General features: G+C 40.9%; 2 protein-coding genes across 7 annotated transcripts in view; one reads left to right on the top strand and one right to left on the bottom strand.

The window, feature by feature from the left end:
• ncdn (neurochondrin) overlaps positions 1-4,571 on the bottom strand; it is a 5,846-nt gene extending 1,275 nt beyond the window's left edge. Inside the window, exons 1-8 of one of the 2 annotated variants that reach the window (XM_005938760.3) lie at positions 4,549-4,571; positions 4,261-4,327; positions 3,827-4,044; positions 1,595-2,660; positions 1,031-1,200; positions 626-864; positions 316-531; positions 42-178 (exon numbers count right to left, since the gene is read on the bottom strand). In XM_005938760.3, coding sequence (XP_005938822.1) covers positions 42-178; positions 316-531; positions 626-864; positions 1,031-1,200; positions 1,595-2,660; positions 3,827-4,030 — 2,032 coding nt within the window. In that variant the 5' untranslated portion in view covers positions 4,031-4,044; positions 4,261-4,327; positions 4,549-4,571. The remainder of the gene's footprint in view (positions 1-41; positions 179-315; positions 532-625; positions 865-1,030; positions 1,201-1,594; positions 2,661-3,826; positions 4,045-4,260; positions 4,328-4,548) is intronic. The other variant, XM_005938759.3, reaches the window with a different exon arrangement.
• A 279-nt stretch (positions 4,572-4,850) lies between these two features.
• Positions 4,851-19,867, top strand: part of kiaa0319l (KIAA0319-like ortholog) — a 34,299-nt gene continuing 19,282 nt past the window's right edge. Inside the window, exons 1-7 of one of the 5 annotated variants that reach the window (XM_042224777.1) lie at positions 4,851-5,230; positions 7,172-7,759; positions 12,016-12,191; positions 13,081-13,187; positions 17,814-18,082; positions 18,274-18,360; positions 18,861-19,107. In XM_042224777.1, the coding sequence (XP_042080711.1) occupies positions 13,094-13,187; positions 17,814-18,082; positions 18,274-18,360; positions 18,861-19,107 (697 nt within the window). In that variant the 5' untranslated portion in view covers positions 4,851-5,230; positions 7,172-7,759; positions 12,016-12,191; positions 13,081-13,093. The remainder of the gene's footprint in view (positions 5,231-7,171; positions 7,760-12,015; positions 12,192-13,080; positions 13,188-17,813; positions 18,083-18,273; positions 18,361-18,860; positions 19,108-19,867) is intronic. The other 4 variants (XM_014338894.2, XM_014338896.2, XM_005938755.3 and 1 more) reach the window with 4 other exon arrangements.

Raw genomic sequence — 19,867 nt, forward strand, 5'->3', positions numbered from 1 at the left:
CCCGAAACCTAAGAGTATAAAGAACCAAAAGCCACTTTCACCTCCTTCCTTTAATCTGCCAATCATGAGTCCCAGAGTGCAGCAATTTGCTGTTAGGACCAGGAGGCGGGGCTTATTCACCAAGAGGGGGAGTGCTTCACTCAGAAGGACCTCAAGGCTTCTGAAACACGAGTCCTTTCTAGAAGACAATAAGTTTACAGGTTTGCATTTTTAAACACAGATGGTGTGATAAGTACTGCTCATAAACATTTGGCAGACACTCAGAAACAGACTGTTTGCTTGTCACATTGATGATTATGATGATAAACCAGCTACCTGACTCTCTCTGGCTCTGTAACAGTGAAGTTGAGCAAAGCAGAGCAGGCTGTCTCCATGCTGGGATCCCTTGTGGATGCGACACTGGTTTTTCCCCTGAGGAAAGTCCAGCTCTGAGACAGGAAGTCCACCAGCAGGGCCGGGGTGTCGACATCGAGCAACACCTTCCTGGGAACTTCCTCTGCTGACAGGTGGCACAGAGCTGGGAGGAGATACCTAGGGAGGAGGGAAAAGGAAAAGAGGCAGTGCAACATAAAACCAGCAGATTTTCTCTAAATGTTACCAATCTCCTCTCAGACTTCATCTTTACCTGAGAGCCTCTCTGCCCGTCCACGCGCCCCTGTCTTCACCAATAGACATCTTGACCATCCAGTCAGCGAGGCTATGCTCTAAGATCCCACCCTGCAGGTGGCTTCGGGTGTAGTTTATCAGAAATGGCAGGAGTTTAGTCACTTCCTCCTTAAGACAGGAAGTCTCCTCAGCCAACCACGAGCACAGAGAGCGGAATGTGGCGAAAACGAAAGGGTCGCCATAGCGGCTCGGCTCCACCTTTAATATCATGAATAAACGAGTCATTTATTCACATTTAAATTCTCTTTACTCCTAGGCTCTACACGTCAGCACAACAGAAATAATTTTGTGCACAATAAATGATCATATTTCTAGTATCACCAACAGATAGCTTGTTATGTTAGTTTTCTCATCATCTCTTTACCTGCTGCAAGAAGTACATCAAGCCAGAGAAGGCCTCCTCCAGGACCCCGAGGACCTGCCTGCTCTGCTGCAGACTGAGGGTAGCAATTGAGCTCTGAGAAGGTGCAGCAGCCTGCGGGACTCCCGGACTGCAGGCCTGCTCTATGGCCGCCTCCATGATTCGGTAACAGCCTACGAGGAGCACAGTTCAGATTAAATGACTGAGGTGGTTAACCTTGATTAGATCTCAATACCTAGAAAATGACTTACGGAGTCAGATGATGCCTGTTTATTTAATTAAACTTCAATTGTACTTGCTCCCAACAAGAAACTCTGTTACATGACAACCAAAACATGCAAATGAAGACACCAAGATGACTACTTTAAATCAGCTAAGTGAACAGTTACATGCAAATCATACAGCAGAAATGAGATTCCAAGTCAACTTCAGCTCTAAGATTAAACTGAAGTAAGAAAGCTTTACAGCAAGATTTAATCAACCTTTTTCCTTTTTTATGAAGTGTCATCCTGGAAAATAATAAACTTAAAGTTCCAATCAACATACTATTATGATTAAGTACACTACCTGTTATTGTGTGTTGCACCTCAGGGGTCAAATCATTACCAGGCAGTTCTTCCAAACCCATTCTGACCTCCACGCAGGCCCGGTTCACCAGTAAGCAACAGAACTTTGGAGGTCCCGCCATCTCCCAGCCATATAAATCCAGCAGGCAAGCACTGAGGACCAGGATTGATCCGATATGTCTCGGTGTCAATTTAGCCTGCACCATAGGTCTCAGTATCTCCCATAAACGGCCCACGACTGCCTTCAGCTCCTCACTCTCCACTGCCACGCCTGCTGGGGGCAGAAACTGCGCCAACTGACCACACATGCCTAACCTGGTTTCGTCTGTGGACTCGCAGAAGTCTTTGGAGAGTCTGACCAGCAGCGAGAGGAGCTCTGGAGTGTGTTTGCTCCATGCTTTGTCCTTGTTTTTACCAGAGAGGAGCGAGCCCAGCAAGGTGAGCCCCTTCTCGTGGCTCAGAGTCTGGTTCAGTTCCACCGCTTGGCACAAAGCAGAGATGGCACCCCTGCTCAGGAGCTGCTCCGGGCCTCTGGGTAAGGCACACACAACTGTCAAAACCAGGTAGCAGTCAGCAGCCAAGGCCGCATCAAGGCTAGAAGAGGGAGGGTTCTCCTGAGACATTGACACTCTGCTTGCTTCACTGCCGTCATCGCCTTTTTTCCTGCTGCTCTCAGTCTCTTCTGCAGATTGTGCCACACTGGCAGGATTATAGTCTGGGTTTGAAATGTTTGCTGACTGGACTTCACCGTCTGGACTCTGCCCTACTTGGTGCTGCTCCCGGGCTTCCCGTTTCTGCTGGTTAAATACAGGACCATTTGCTAAGATGCCCAGCAGGAGGGGGATGGTGGTGAGGAGCTGGGGACTGGAGGCCATGTCTGGCTCTGTGCTCAGGGCAGCCAGCAAAGCAGTGCCCAGCGAAAGGAGCTCATCTGGGGGTAAGCCAGAGTTCTCGTCCCCTCTGACTGCTGTGACCAGAAGCCGAGCTGGAAGATTGAGGCCCACCGCCTCAAAGATGCGCCTCAACGTGGGTTTGTCCAGTTCACTGGCTGGGCACAAGCGACTTATCTGAGGATGTGAAGATAGAGTAGAATTAGTCTTTGTTGAGGCACAATTTAAAATATAACATCAGTAAAATCTGTCTACTTAAAAAAAACAAATAAAACAGTGTTATAGCGCGCAATTTTTAATTATACTTTGATCTGTTTGCAATTCCTTGTTGTCCATTCATCCATCTGGCATGCCAGCTGTTCCAGTTCAACCTAAAGGTGTTTGATGGTGAAGGCTTTGTTCCAACCAGTCAAGTTCTTCCCCACCAAACTAATCCAACCATGCCTTTATGAGACCTTGCTTTCTGCACTGGGGCAGACATGCTGGAACAGAGGAACCTCGATGCTAACTAGTCCCACAAAGCTAGAAGCGTAGTTGTCTAAACCTTCTTGGTGAGCTTAACCATGAAGATCTCATTCACTGGAACCAAATACTCCAAAGCAACAGCCGTCCAAACTTTACAGTTAGCACAATGCAGTCAGGCAAGTAACTGCTGTGGCATTTGCAAACCTAGACCCGTCCATTAGATTACTCACCACTTCTCCAGAACAAGATTCCTGATTTCCTTGGAGTAACAACAAATATAAATGTCTTGTTTCTGTTCAGTTCTATAAAAGAATATCTAGACATCCAGCAGTTAATCTCATCAGTGCAGCTCAGTGTGTGAACAGGGGCTAGATTAGAGGTGTACAACTGTGTACCATCTGTATAAGAATAAAAGGTATTATAATTCTTTATGACAGTACCAAACAGAAGCTTTAAATTCAATCCAAGAAAAGACCCTTGAGAAAACACTGTTTCAGCTTTTAAATTGGCTGGTTCCTTGATTTTACACACCTGTGACGATGAGACTGAAAACCCCAAAATTCAAAGATTAAGAGGTGTGATCCAATACTTCTGCCCATTTCTCTGCTGCAGAGGTAGTTTTAAGAAAAGAAAAAAAAAAACCCACAATGTTTGCAAATAACCATTAGTTTGGTAAACGCAACTGTATTTATAAAAATAAATAAATTTTAAAAAAAAAGAAAAAGGGAACATGCAAAAAGCTCCCATAATTTCTTAGTTTTATTTTGGGAAAGCTTAACCCCCAAATAGTTGAAAATCAATTTTAAAACAGTTTTATATCAACTCCTTTAACAATATTTTTGTTTTTATCTCGATTCTTAAATTAAACGAATACTTACCAGAAGAAGAGCAGCCAACGTTTGACTGTCGTTTTTAGCGTGCTTCAGCGCATGCACACACTTCTCCAAGACGCCTCTTTGGGCATCAGTCAATCCGCCTTTTACATCCCCTTCTGAGCCTCCTCCACCTTCACCTCCTCCCTGCTCCTCTTTAGCAGGAGACTGGCTGTTCACGGTGGGTGTAAAGGCAGCACTGTCAGCCATTATGAGCCCGGTAACTATGCGACCGAGAGAGATGTAAAGAGGAGAAAAACTTTTTCAATGAATTTCCAATCAGTCTTTCGAGCACTGATTGCAAGAAACAGCGCCACATCGCTGGGCCAACGGGAGTAGTCCAATTTACTGGCTGTCAGCTGTCCCGCTAACGGCTGACAAAAATGTATATGTATATCAATTTAACATTTGAACAGGTGAACGTTAACAATGGAACTTACTTTGTTGACAACCCTCTTGCACGCCGCAACTGCTCGTGCTCACTCCCCCCGGAAACACACTGTCAAGCTAAAGATGTCACGAGCCAATAAAAAGGATCGAAGAAAATCAGGCAACCAATCATCAGGCGGATTGTTGTAAGGCGACACCGCCATTTTAGCCCGTGTCATAACGTCAGATAAACGAGGTTATCCAGATTTATCGTTTTAATTTTATTTTTTAAAAATGTTATTATTTTTTTAATATAAAAGAGAAAAAGTTTATTAGCACTCGTTGAGTTGAGCATTTACCTTTTTAAACTGCTCCTCGTTAGGGGGCGTAAACCGGAACTAGCTGGATGAACGTTGAACGTTTTCAGCTTAAGACAACAAATGAATTTAATTTGTATTGTGTTTTCATTATGTACCAAAAATCCACGTGTAAATAAATAAATAGATTAAAAAATTGAAAATGATAAAGAAATGCCAACTGGTTAAAAAAGAAAAATTAAGAATAATCTGTATCGCAAGAAATAAAATGGGCTCATATCCAGGTTATTAAAACTATATAGCTATTTAGTTAGGAATTTTGGTTTCACTTTCAGATGTAACACGTAACTGCTCTAGCTAACCATCGCATAACTGCTGTTTTCACTGCCTACTTTGTTTTGAAAATCTCATCACCGGAACCTTTCGTAAAACGTATTGCGTTGACAGTCAAGCACTCACTCACGGCATATCAGCTGTATCAGCGTGAGGAGTACTGACCTAATTTGGAGAGCAGGGGACAACAAGAGACAAGGCTACACATCGGAACGAGCAGCTGAAGAGAAAGTCTACCATTTTTTGTTTGTGTAAGTCCGTGCACACATTCTCTCTCTTGTGTTACCGGGGGCAGTTGCCGTTAAAACGCATTGTGTTGGGTCCGATGAGAGATGTCAGCAGCTGTTAGCCTCAAGGTGCCTTGGATGCGAGTGATCCCGGGATTAAACAGGTGAAATACCTTACGGTGCGCTACTTCAACCTTCCCGTGTCGGTGCTTGGACGTCGACATGCCTTGTAAAAACATAACATCTGCTAAATGCGCGCAAGTGGCACTTGGGTTTATACATCAACCCCCCACACAGTTGTTTATAATATTATGACAGTGCAGCAGACTGTGCTGTGGGCAGATACCGGCCTGTATTGAATTATCTGACAGCTGAACACGTCTTGTCCTGTCTTGAGTAAATCTGAGTGATTTGTCAGTTTCGCAAGATACATAATGCACGAGCCCACCATTTTGTCTTAGTAGTGCGAGGGGTTTTTTGTTTTTTTGTTTTTGTTTTTTTCAGTGCGTTTACTCACGCGTCTCATTTGACTTGACAGACTTTCATTCATATAGTCAGACATGCACCAATTTGCGCTTTAAGCAGTCCATTACGCGCTGCACGGGGATAAGAAGAGACAAGAGTGGAGCTTAGTCAGCAAATCAGGGTTATTTTTGTTTGTTTTATCAGTCATTTAGTTGACAAAATGAAATAGGCCAGCAGAGGCTAAAGTAATGTTCTTTATTTAGTCCCTCTACGTTTCATCTCTGATATGAAGCTGGCAGGTACTGAACGTCTTTTATTCAGTGAGGCAAATACTTGGTGTTATGAAATTACTAAGAATGACTTTTAGTTGTTGTTGTTGTTGTTATCATATGATTAAAATGTGTACACATGTCAATAAAAAACCTAGAACAGGCAAAATAGACCATAAACAAAATAACTGAAAGCAGATAAACGGACAGTAAAAATATATCACTGATGAGAAGACATAAAAGGCCAATTTAAAAGTATGAAAAGGACTTTTTAAGGAGATTAGCAAGCATTCTCTCCTCAGGCTGGTCACTCCAAAGCCAAGGGGACTTGATGGCAAAACCATTAGATTTAAATCTAAGGAGCAACCAAGAGCTCAAACGGGGGTCAACATTTCTGCTATGTAACTTGAGACCCAGACCCAGATGTACTTTAGAAGTGAATCCAGTTTCAGTTGCTCCGTTTAAAATACATGATAATTTCACGGAAATCATATGAGTGCTTGCAAATGGCACATGTTTGTTACCCAAGATTAACTTGAACTAGAATGATGTGAAGAGAAAATTATGGAATATGATCCAAAGCATACATTATCTGTCTACCATGATAGAGGCAGTGTTGTGGCATTGGTGTGTATGGCTGTGAAACAAAGTCACTAGTGTTCCCTGAAGATGTGACTGCTGATAGAAGTAGCACCCTAACTTGATCTAAACCCAACAGAGTGCGCTTTTTCCATTGTCAAACACAAACAAGCAGCAAGTGAAGGTGGCTATAATAGAGATCTGATGGAGTAACTCAAGCAAGGAAACTCAACATTTGGTGATACCCACGGGTTTAGACCTCAGGTGAAGTTTTTCTTTTCATAAAGGTATTAAAAAGAGTGTTTAAATTTATGTTCATTAATTTTGAATCTCAGAATTTGGGGGACTGTGTATAGCAATCGCTGTAATTCTTAAAAAGTGCATGTAAAATTTTTATAAAGCTCCTTGTATTAAAGCTGAACGTCAGCACTTCAGTCACATATTGATTGATTTGCAATCCGCTGTGATTGGGGCAGAACTACAAACTGTCTTTGTAGCAAACATTATGGAAGGCGCTGTATATGCAATAAGTGAGAAAACCCTAAAGCCAAGATCTAGGCAAAGAGTAAAGTTTAAAGTGAGTTAAAGACTAATGTGATGTACTCGTACTTTCTGTTGGGTCTTTGATTTGTAATCTTATTTTAGGATTAGTGTAGTTATTGCTCTAAGGATATTTGTAGAGTTGTCACAACAAAATAAGCAGTTTGTCATGATTATTCATTTTATTAAATTTTTTCCTGGGTATGCTGCCTGAAAGAGACATAAAAACTTGATTTTCCTTCCCTGTGGCAGCCGGAGGAAGCTGTGCGTGGGACAGAGAAAAGCTACATCAGCCTGTCTGCGGAGAAGCCGATGCAGAGCTGACTGCTCCTGCTGAGAGAGGAGGAGGAAGAAACAAGTCAAAGGGAGAGAATTTGCCAGATGTAAGAGGAGGAAAGAGAGAGAAGGTGGGCGAGGGTTTCGGTGACAGAGATCATTGTTCTGCAACAAACCCCTCATGGGTGAACTGGCCATTAAAAAGTCAGTAATGGCCAAGCTGTCATCAGCCCAGGTGACCGTGTGCACCTGAGCGTTACTGCTGCAGCACAGTGAAAGTCACCACGTGCCTCGGGGCAGCTGCTGCATGGTTTAAAAAAAATCCAGGCTGCCGGATCCTAACTGATTCCTGCACGTTTTCTGCACTGGATCATTTTCACCTGGAGCTTTTTCCCCTTTTGGGCGTTCACTAGGGAGAGAAAAATAAGCAAAAGCGGGATACGGAGCAGTTTGGATATTTGGACAGACTGAGCCAGTGACTACAGCAGAGAAAGAGACTGCTCGGTGCTCCAGTGTCACGTGCAGGAATGCAGATTTGAATAAGGAATCAGACCAGCAATCCAGGTTTGATACTACCACGTTTTCCTTTTAAAAAATACAGTAAGTAACATAGTTGTAGGTTTGTCTCAAGAAAACAGTGCTGCTTAAGCTTTTAATGCTTGCCTTTGTTTAAATAAGATCATTATCAGTTTAGTAAAAGCATCAGGACATTTGTAACAGTGCCTTACGCAAACATTACTTCGTTCTCTCAAACTATATTTTCTGTTTATTCAATTTTTTTTAAACCAACAAAGTAGTAACTCTGCAGAGGCTGGCACCGATGGCACAGGGTAATTACTAATGTGGAAGATTAGGGACGTGCTTCCAGCCATATGGATACAGCATCTAGCTAACCTCTTTAGAGTGTGATCATAACAGATAGATATGAAAGCTTGATTTATTACTATATTGCCCCACAGTAGTTTCCTGGTGAGGCCATGTTGAGAAGAGGCCTGGCCGTGCCTTGAACATTGTGTTTTAGGAGCTTTGGTATTTATTTGACAGGAACCATGCACAAAAACACTGACCTCACAAAACAAAGCATGCTTCATACCTAATTTCCATATACAGTCCCCAGAGGATGGCAAACACAATATTAACTAATCCAGCAGTTGAGGTGGGCTCGAGTCCAACTTGGAAGGGACCTTAGGGCACACCCAGGACACACTGGAGTGATTATATCTCGGCTGGCATGCAAACTGTTATCTGGGTATCTCTGCTTAGACTTTTGCCAGCCGTTTCCTGCTGCTTATCCAGCAGAAGGAAGTAGGTGGATGTTTGTATACATGGACAGACTTATCCAACTTAACAGTGAGGATGAACCTAGCCGAGCCGTCACAAGGCAAGAGACGTGGTACAGCCTGTCTCCTAGAACGTTGAATTAAACTAAAGAATGCTCAGGACTGGCCAGGAGTTTTAAACTTCTAACCTTCTTCCTGTGGGACACCAGATACAACTTAAAAATGTATATACATACGTACCTCCAGCCCACTCCCACTCCCACACACAAACACATACACACTGTAAAACCTTCCTATATACACCCCCCTCATTCAATATTCAGGATGTTCCATCAGTGTATATAAACCTATCATAAAATGAGGGTATTATAAGGAAATCTTAGCTTCACCGGTTACCTACAAGCTTTTTTTGGATCATGAGAAAACATACAAATCTGCACCAAACTGTAAGGGAGCGTTTCCCATTGATTTCTTAAATGAAAACCATTTTTCCATAGCAGAACGTCTTTTAGGAACTTCACGTCCACGTTTCCCTTGAAGCTCTGCTCATCTGTAATCATCTGATATGCACACAGAGGTCTTTGCAGTGGTGGAGGTGCATTCATTTTTATATATTTTACAGACAAGAACATCAGAGTACAAGATTAGGCTTTCGTAACTGAACATTTTGTACCTACTCAGGATATCACAGTGGTGATAATGCTGTGGTTTCCTTGTAGAAATGTTAAGGAAATTAGTTTTAAAGTTGTCACACTGTCTTGACACTAGCAATAGACACAATAGTGTCAAGACTATTGACACTAGTCTATTGACACTATGTTCCCAACATATCTGAAGATAACTGTTTAGTGTTTCACTGTGCTACTACTCATGCTTAACCCTACTTTTACGATTTCTGCTGCAATAACCTAAAGGGAACCATGTGTACTAACACAGCGGTTAAATATTGCGCATTCTCAGATTTTTATCTTTGCATCAGATGAAAACCACAGAAGCTGAACAACATGAGGATTACACCTTCCCTTCAAGCAGCACAGTAATCTGAGTCTTGCCTCTTTTTTGTTGACTCATTTAGTCATTATTCTGGAGGTAAACATGAAACTAAAGGCTTCCTCCTCACACTTCCTGCACAACTGGATATTAAAGATGAGGAAGTTACTCGGGGTCCCGAAGGCCTGTGACTAAGGGTATTTGTAGCCTGAATTTTGGGTCATGGTTTTGTTCTTTTTACAACAGAAGGGCGTACTATGAAGCAAGATTTTTGGGTTAGCAAGCTCCGTCAAGTTTAAAGTCAAGAGTTGTCTGTCTCCTTTTAACTGTCTCCTTTTAACTGGTTAAATCACCATGGTAACTTATGCTGAACACATGACCTAGTCAGAAGCAGGTTATGCTTTGACTTTCACTTTAGAATCAGGTTGAAGTGCCACATTTATGCTTTTATTTGCAGCATGTTGTAAAAGCAGTACAGATTCTCTGCTGGGGCGAATGTGTTTTATATGTGCACCATTTTAAGATGTACCTTACTAACACCACTGAATCAAACTCATATTGTCACAGGAAGGTGCATGTATTAAATGTTTTCATTCTCGATTCTAATCTGCCGTTAAGTCTCTGTTACACTTCTGTAACCGCAGTTACTAGAACAACAGCACACACACCAAGAATACCTATCCAGTCAGTAACATTAATTTGAATTAATGTTCAATGAATTTCTTTGATCCATCAACAAAACAAAGCAATTTCCACATCTCCTTCCTTATGCTGTGGGACAGGAGCACTTCATGTTTATCTCTAACCAGTTTAAAGCAAAGCAGAGAGAGCACTCAGTGATCAAATAATTAACTTGAATTAAAATGTTGAGTTTACTACTCTAATATTAGTGATTTACTGCAGCATTAAGCTATTGCCGTCAATGCAACTTTGTTGCTTAATCTTTAATGTTCTTTATAGAGTTTAATCCCCCTTTTATCACTATCTTCATCTGAGAAATTGTCTGAATGGAGTAGGTGGCACTCAGGGATCATTTTGTGTGGAAGAAGAATCCAGAATCTTACATCATTATTGGAAATAAATAAATAATGTGCTTAGTACCAGTTTAGTCAGAACCTGAAGGATTTTTAAATATTACAACTTCCACTAGACTGGCAGAATTTAGCCAGGCTTTGGGAGCGCTACATGACGTCACAGTACGAGATGATGCAACAGCAATTTGTCTCTCTTTAAAGAATTGTTTTAGCCCTGTTTCAGTTCTGCATAGTTACCAGGACATAGCCCAAAACTGTGTGAATCATTTTACACCTCCTTAGGTGTTGCTGTGTTTCTGTGTCCCAATCATAGATTACCATACGATACATTGTTTTTATATATCTGGTGTTAATACCTTTTAACTCATTCACTGCCATTGACGTCTATAGCCGTCAATTGCAGTGAATGAGTCAATGGGTTTAACTCATTCACTGCCAATGGCTGGCAGTGAATGAGTTAATATATTGTACTGATGAAATTGTCTCTCAGAAAAGGTCAATGTGATTTCTGCAAGTTGTTCGTTTAGACGGGTCCTAAATGAAGAAAGGACAGAAAACAAAAAATGTCTGTTGTTCCCAATAACAAAACCTTTTATCACTTACAATCCTCTTTGGTTAACAAACTGGATTCTTTGAGTTTTTTCTTCAAAAAGTATAAATAAGAATCTGTATAGTTCAGCATGATTCAGGCCTCTGTAGCCTCCCTGGAATTGAGCAACCTTTTCTTGGCCTGAGCTGAAAAACAAATGAACAGTGAGAGGGCCAGTGAAGACTCTAGTCATGTTCTAAACTTTTCCCCCCTTTTGGCATGAAGAAATTCTCTAGTTATTGCCAGATATTAACCAGTGTCTACTTTCATGTTCACATAGGCTAAAGATTTGCATAACTCATAATGTTATCAAGTGTGCCTTTAGGCATACAGAAGGAGTAAAGAACTGTTGTATAACTTCAGAAATTTGCTTGTGATTAATTTTCCTGTTTCAGTTCTGCATAGTTACCAGGACATAGCCCAAAACTGTGTGAATCATTTTACACCTCCTTAGGTGTTGCTGTCAACAGGATATTGACAGAATTGCTGTGTTAGTTACACCCTCAAACCGATGACAGATTATAGAGGCAGACAGAAAATTCCTAGTAAGTGAAATCTGCTGTGTATTTATGGTTATAGAATTTGTGGCTTGTTTGTTCTCTTTTGCAGAAAAGGCCAAAAACAATGAAAGGTCCCTACAGTTTCAGTGAAGGTGCCTTTTCTTTAGTTTCTCAGCACAGTATCTCCCGGTAAAGAGTCTCATTTTCATTAGCTTTTCTTATCAGATTTAGAAATTACAGACTTCAAATTCTTCGCCTCTAAAAAGCTGAGGCAGCGTTGGACATAAGCAATCAAAGAAGAGAAGGCACAAGACCTGAATAATTTAGAATACAGATGAAATTTCAGAATATATAATCGTGTATGTCCACATCCATGTGATGTGAATGATATTGAATGATCAACAGCTGAATTCATTTCTCTCTCTAGCTTAGTGTTGGAGCAGCTGAGCCTGTGAAGGCCCCTGAGGCGGCCATGTTGGATCTCTTCGTCAGAGTGCTGGTGTTGGCCCGTCTTCACCTGTCACCTCACAGCACCTTCCTGCCAACCTAACTCCTCACTCCTTTCTTCCTTCACCTTTCTTCCACTGCTGGATTAGGGGAAAGGTAAATCTGACAGTTTTTGGTTTCTTTTGTTTTTTTTTTTGTTTTTTTTTTGTAGCTATACTTTTTTTGTTTGTTTGCTGTTTTGTTTTGTTTTTCTCAGATAACAGTTGACTATATCTGTGATTCTGGTTCTGTATTGATTTGGGTAAACATAGTGAGTCAGACATCAGCTCTTGTCTAAAGATAAGAAACAAGAAACTTGGGAAATTACTGTGCTACAGTAGCAAATTAAATAGAAAACACCAAAAATGTGGAGTCCAGTGAATCAAAATCTTTGTAGGTGTATTGTCAGCAGAGCTGAAACAGATGTTGGAGTAAGCATTCAGCTGCATGTGCAGTTAGTGGTGCAGAGGGCAGTCTGAATCCATTAAATAGCTGATGCAGAGGTCATCCAAATGACCTCTGCTTAGAAGAAGCCAAACAGTGAGTTGCACTTAATTGATAATTATACAATGATTAATTCTCTTGTCAAATAAAACAGATGCATAGTAACAACTGTTTGCAGTTCAGTATTTAGGCCACAGAACTTTAGACAAATGTGTAGGATTATACCACAAACAAGTATTTCACCTTTGCAATATCACAAAGTACAAGAACAAAATCAATGTGATAAGGTGATAAAGTCATTTAAAATAGCAACAGCGTCAGCATTGGATTTGGGAAGTAAAAAAGTTGGGGTATATCCGATGGATACACTGAAAAGGCTATAATCTACCTTTTTTAAATAAAAGAGTGGTTTTATTTATCCCACACTGTCTGACAAATCCAGTTTACTCTTTCAACGTAAACCATAGACATTTGACCAAAATTCAGTGTTTTGTGGGAGTCAACCATGTTAGCGTATGCACTGACTGAGCTGCATTTAATTCTTCCTCTGTCTGCTTCCCAGGTCCTTGTACAAAATGTCCTATGCACACCACAAGCTGCTCACCTGGTGCTTACCTCACCTCCTCCTCCTACCGCTGACCTACCTCTGGCTCCTGGCTCTTCCCACAGGTAAAGTAAACCAAACATCACCCTGGACTCAAAATACACATGGTGTGAAACTGATAAAGAAAAACATGTGTGCGTGTTTCGCTTCCAGCACTCATCTTTACACGCCTTTGATTACTCAGGGTGGGTCTACATCCTTCTTAGTGTTATTATGATGCTAGGGTACTTTTAGCTTGGTTGGTGTTTACTGTCCCTGTAATCTTAGGCTGAGAGATGGACGACTGTTGGCATCCCTGCTGTGTGAGTTCTTTCTGATGCCACTCTGCTCAGTGGGTTACAGTGTGAAAGAGGACAATAAAGGCTCTGTGAGTAGACATAGTGTGTGTGTGTGTGTTGAGTGGTGGGAGACAGAAGAAAAGAGGACAAGGGGTAGGATGACTAAACAGAGGCCAAAGGGGGGTCCTTCCTTTCTCAGACAAACCACAGAGCCTTTGTGTGTTTTCATATGAGGTAAAATCCGTTTTTTCCAGACTTGAGTTACACTGATGCACCACAAAGTCACCGTTGCTTCTCGTGTTGCTATGGTAGCAGTAGTTGCCGGTTGCTGTAGCAGGGTCTAATATGATCTGATGAACTGTGTTTTTGTTTGGTTTTGCTTTTGATGCTACCGTAATATATTAATAGACATGCCAAGCTTTCACTCAGTCAGTGCACACTCAGCTGAATGTTATCTTATAAACATCTAGAAACATTGTTTTTCCTGTTTTTGCACAACACCGGATTTTAGAAAAGGGTACTATTATACTTCTCATCATTTTATGAATGTGCTTTATTTTTTTCATAAAAGGTCCTGTTACCTTTAGGTATTTTGCATTCTTTAATTACCTCTATATATTACACTTTTTATTGTAAGTGGTGGAGTAAAAGAAATGGCATCTAACTCAAATGATCAAACAGTGTTATTTGCACATAGTGGGCATTCTTGGCAAAGAACCAAATTTAAATTGTCTCAACAATATATCACTTTGTTACTAGATAATTAAATGGATACTTTGATCCCACAAAGGGAAATGTTTTTGTTTCAGCAGCATGATAAAGAGTAAAAATAGTACAGTCTACTGTAAACTGTGAATAATAAAGATAAAATAGTGCCACTAGCACCTGGTAAGGACCTTATAATATGAGATAATACAAATACAACAGTGATTAAAAACAAAAAATATATAGAATAAATGAAGTTAGTTAAAATAGAAAAAGTAAGACTGACATTGTGTAAGAGAGAAGTGGAAATTGCATTAATAAATAATATGCAGCCTGATGCAACAACACTTAATTTTTTGCCCATTTCTTCAGTTGAACCTATGAAATTCTACAAACCTATAATAATTCTACAAACTGACAGGCATTAAAATTGTGTTTTTACCTCAACAAGGTGATTCCCAAAAACTATTAGGTGATAACTTGGCACATGTCGACATGATGTGCAGTGTGTTCTACAAAGTTTGAGGAAACTGGAGAAGCAGAGAACAAAAGAAGAATCGGCAGACCTAAAGATCTATCTACAACAGATTACCAGTATTTGAAAGTCATGTACTTAAGAAATACTACTGTTTCTTAAGTACTGTAAGAGTGGCTGTCAAAAAAAATTCTTCAGTAATGGAAACTGTGGAAAAAAGGGCCAAGGCATGCCAAATGACACAAAAACTAAACTGTAAATCAGTGGCAACAAGTTTCATGGAGTGATAAATCCAAATTTGACTTCTTTGGTTCAAATTGCCATCAGGATTTACAACATAGGTCAAGAGAGAGGTACAACAGCCATCTGTGGAACACAAGGGTGTGTCATGATTTGTGGCTGCATTTCTGCCAGTGGTGCTGGGGATCTAGATTTTGTTCTGACATACAGTACCATCTGGAATGCATCTGATTGACAACTGCTTCATTTTTCAGCATGACAAGGATCGTAAACACGCTGCTAATGTTGTCAAATGCATAGACCGGCCTACCCAATGCAATTGAACAACAGGCAGCCAAAATAAGACAAGTTAAAGACATTACGAGAAAACCTGCCTAACAGAGTTCATGCTGTGTTGAAGAATAAATGTGGGCATTCTAAATATTGACTTTCAAGCTCAAAAGAATTGTACAAACTGTTTTTGCCTCATATACTTCATTTTCATACTTTTGCACAGTACTGTAGATTCTCTGCTGAAAGAATCCATTAAGGTGTAGCATACTAACACCACCGATGGAAGCCTGGTCATCACAAACTGTATGTGTTGCATTTTTCCACTGGAAATTGCAGTTAGTAATGGAGATTGCATATCCGCATGCTTTTATTCTTGGCCCTAATCAACCATTTGAAAATTGGTCAGTCTATTTGAAAGCTGGTTACCAGGAATATTCAATCACTAAAAATGATTTCACTTTAATCTGGCTGCAAACTAAAGTGATTTCCATGTCTTCGTCATTGGGCTGTGGGACTGTGCGAGTCCTGAGCACACAGCATAATCTGTAATACTTAAAAAAATGATCTAGTTTAAATTTTCAGACCTCTAATGTGCACCTGGCTGTCACGTTAGAAGTACATGGCAGCATCTTTTACGTAAGCACACACAGCCTGAAGCGGAAATACTGGCTTAACAAAGAAAGTTGATTAGCTTAAGCCATCCACTGCAAAGAGAGCCTGACTGTGTTGAACTTGCAGCTTAGTGCACTGCTCAGAAACCAAATCTTATGGACCGTAACTTTCAAAATGCTAGCTGGTGTGAACATGAGCCTTAAAAGCATCAGAGAAGATAGCATTAAACACAGCGTGTAACAAAAGTGAATTTAATGATATGGACATTCACATTAAGTGTGCGCAGTTGGCCTCAGTAAATAGGAGCATGTTTGAGTTATGTCTGTGAGTGGTGTGCCTCGGAATATTTCTTGTATATCACAAATATATTTTGGCATGGCACGGACCTGCTCATGAGCGTTTACTGAATAAGATCAGTAACAGAAAAATATTTAGTTGTCTCTTTATCGTGTGTTGTACTCTGCAGGCGGAGGCTTATAAACAGAGGCCACTAAGCATAGTACAGTAACCAGTTCTTGTGCTGTATTCATTAACAAACCTTTGCAGAGGAATGCTGTGGGTTGCAGATAAATTACCCTGGCGTGTATGTGTGTGTTTGATCTGCTGCAGCAGTGAAAAACTTACAAGACAAGATTTAAAAAGCATTTTTATTATGTTGTAATGCCGTTTAATTCACAGTGACTTGGCTGTACCATTTTCGTTGCTCGTTTGGCCTCTTTGTGCTGGTGACATATAAATTCCCTTTGCTCCCTCTCTTACTTTAACAGTCTGTGGTATTTTAAGGGTTGTGCCCTTTTACTGTACCTGGCTGCAGAGTAAATCGCTTGTCAATGATAATGGATGGATTGACCTGAACCCATTTGAGACTATAAAAGGTGTAGGACAGTAATGTAATGCTCTTGAAAACGAACACGAACACACACACACACACACACACACACACACACACACACACACACACACACACACACACACACACAGGGCAGCTAATCAGCTCACTGCGTTGCTGATATTAGTCTGATAATGTCTGGCTCAGAGGGCAGACTTTAGTTTGTACTGAACACTGTGCTTTGGTTTTTAATCAGCGTCCTGTTTTCTCAGGGAAAAGCTGCACTTCCTCTCTCCGCTGTAGCCTTGGTTGGCTCCTCAAACTGCTGCCTGTCGACTTTTCTAAGAAATGTTCAGTCAAAGCTGAATCTGAAAGTCTCAGTAGCTGTGGCTGGAAGCCACTACCCTTTTCCCTTTTTTTAACAATGTTGTTGTGGTCATAAACATGTGAAATGGTGAAAAGAGTAGAGGTAGCCCTATGATGTCACCTTCGATGCCGTTGATTTATTTAATTAATAAATGTTTTTAATGAAACAATCCATCAAGGACTAGACGTCCATGAAGGTTGTTTTTTCCAGGCTAAATTCAGTCAGCTAGGCATGGCCTTTATTAGCCCCAAACTACTTTTCCTGATCTCTTAGCAACTTTTAAAGGTGAGAAGTCGGCTTTTCTTGTTCTTTAAGAGATGCTGTTGTTCACCTATATTGTACTGAAAGGTGAAGTGATTTCATCATTTCTGCTGTCCCTGTTGGTTGTATAATAATGTTTGGGCTTAAACAAAGCTATCTTCATCCTTCATTTCTGTCTTTCAAGAAATCGGGTTCAGATTTACATATTCGGTTTCTCTGTGGTATTTTCGATTGGCATAGTGGTGTAATGATTAGCACAGTTGCTTCAGAGAGGTCTTTTTCCCTGAAGCTTGCAGAAAGGTATGGACACGTTGAATGATTTCTGTCTCTCCAGGTTAAAACTGTGATATATCAATCCAGGTTCAATCGGGACAGGATAAGTGGTGAAGAAAATTAGGGACATCCTTTCAATTTGCTGTCCAATATAGATGTAAGAGAGAGGTGTTGTTTTTCTATGTTACGAGAGGTTGTCTTATTACCTTTCCTTTTTAAACCAAATGTCATCTTCTTTTCTGCTAAGTCCTTTCCAGAATGTATCTGCAGTGAAACCTTCAGTTGGTGTTTCAGAAGAACTTATCTTCTTTCCTCAGTCTGATTTTGAACATGGATACAGTCCATCATAGATCTTGACTTCCTTCTGTCCTGGTCCAGGTGTGTCAGCAAATCACTGCCGGGTCACCGGTGGAGTTCTGGGCATCCATTGGAGCAGCATCATAAGCCTGGGTTGGTACCCTCTAGCAGATGGGAGAGCCGGAGCGAGGTGTTGGGAGTTCTGCTGCCTGGAGCCAAAGTGCAATGCTGTTTGGAGTCTCGGCGGTCGCTGTGTGTTTCTTAGCTGCTCGCGTGAAGGAGGCTGCCCCATCTCCATCCTGCCTCAGCCCCACGAGGAGTCCCTCGGTCTCCTACAGCTGCTCTCCAAGGTATGGTTGTAAAAGAAGAGATTGTCTGTTCTAAGAAAACAGCATCTGTCTGCCTTTTTTGGATGATACAGTCATTGATTGTGATACTGCTATCAGATGAGAATTTTTTTTAATTTTTTTATTTATTTATTTTAAAGACAGATTAGGGAACTTTTGTCTAAATGCCACTGTTTTTGTAACTTCACTTTAAGGTCCCTGTCAGTGTGAGGCGGAGAGCGATTCGCCGTGCACCACCTACAGGAAGCCACAGAATACACAAAAGACCCCATATCCGCTCGGTAACGTGACAGAAAACTGATGTGAAACTCATGTTAAAAAGTTTTCATATGACTCAATGCAGTTCTGTACAGCTGCATTTTCTGATTTCAGTAGAACATTTTCAAATTTCATAATACATTTGGAGATGCTTTTCCTATTCTGTGATAGCATTTAGTATGTCCTACTCGTAAACTGTATAAGTTATTTGTACACAGGTACAATTTCAATGAGACAAAATGTTAAAATAAAGTACGTAGTTTTTTTTTTTCCTCCATTAAAATTACTGGCTAATGCACTCTCAGTTTTATAAAGCAGGCCATTCCTCCTACTCTTTTGACTTGTCACATTTCTACCCTCTTCCCTGCAGTCACACTTATTGGTTAATTTGAATGATACATACATATCTGCAGATATGAACCCATACATTTCTGATGTGATTCCTCAAATCTCCCCAATTCCAGACACAGATCTGCTCTGATTTCTGACTTTATAGCCTGAGGTTTTTACTTTCTGCCTACAGGGAAGCTCCAACACAGAGGCAGCTCAGCCAACATCAGCAGCACCCAGCACCATCGCTCTCATCCAACTCTCCCAAAAGAACATAAGCCAGATAACGAATGGGAGTTCAGGCACGCCTCCTGCTCCATTGCCGCAGAACTCAACGATCAACGTCGCCCTTGATGCTGCTGCGTCGTCTTCCAATGACAGCGATGTCAGCACGCCCACAGCAGCTTCTTCGACCATCAACACAACCCCGACACAGGCCGGTAAGTGAGGAATCTGTGGGTAGCAGTGGGTGTCACGTCCCCTGACAGCCATCGCCTATTTTTGGCTTGTTCAGTAATATGTCTTCATGTATTAACTATGAATTAATTAATAATGTAACAGTACTGAACTGGTGTGAAGTCAGACAAAAATTCCTCTTCTAAATTTGGTTTAAGCTTTCAGCTTGTATATTTCAACCTCACATACTCATAATGTACAGAAGACGCTTCACCGTCCGTTTAACAGAATGCGACTGTTTACTTTGCCCACACATTTTATGGTAGACTGCTCACATGTTATTTTTCCCAGATGAAATCAGTGTGCTGTGGGTGTGTAGCTGAATGAGGGTAAGCTGGAGGAATGTGTTTTGAGAGAAAGCGGCCGGGCTTCTACAGACAGGACTAACTCGTATGATCAGTCTGTCCTCACTTACAGAACCGTCTCTGTAGAGAAACTGGAAAAAGAGCAACAAGCCAATCTCTGCATGTCCACATTGAAAAAGCCTTTTGACTTTAACAATAGAATTGCTACACCTTCAATGCGGCTTGTGGTTTTATAGCCACAGTCAGTTTATTTGAAATTCATAGTAGTTACACTTTTACACAGTCAGTGTATTATTCCTGGAGAAAACTAGCAAAACATTTTTGAAAATTGATATTATAAACTCTCCAGTTTCCCTGGAGGAGCTTTAAAACATCTGAAGAAATCATCTTGATGATGCCACCAGAGTTTTAAAAAATAGTGTTTTAAATAAAAAGCCTG

The sequence above is a fragment of the Haplochromis burtoni genome, unplaced genomic scaffold, assembly GCF_018398535.1.
Source record: "Haplochromis burtoni strain Fernald_Lab_line unplaced genomic scaffold, NCSU_Asbu1 Contig_149, whole genome shotgun sequence".
Classification (NCBI taxonomy): domain Eukaryota; kingdom Metazoa; phylum Chordata; class Actinopteri; order Cichliformes; family Cichlidae; genus Haplochromis; species Haplochromis burtoni.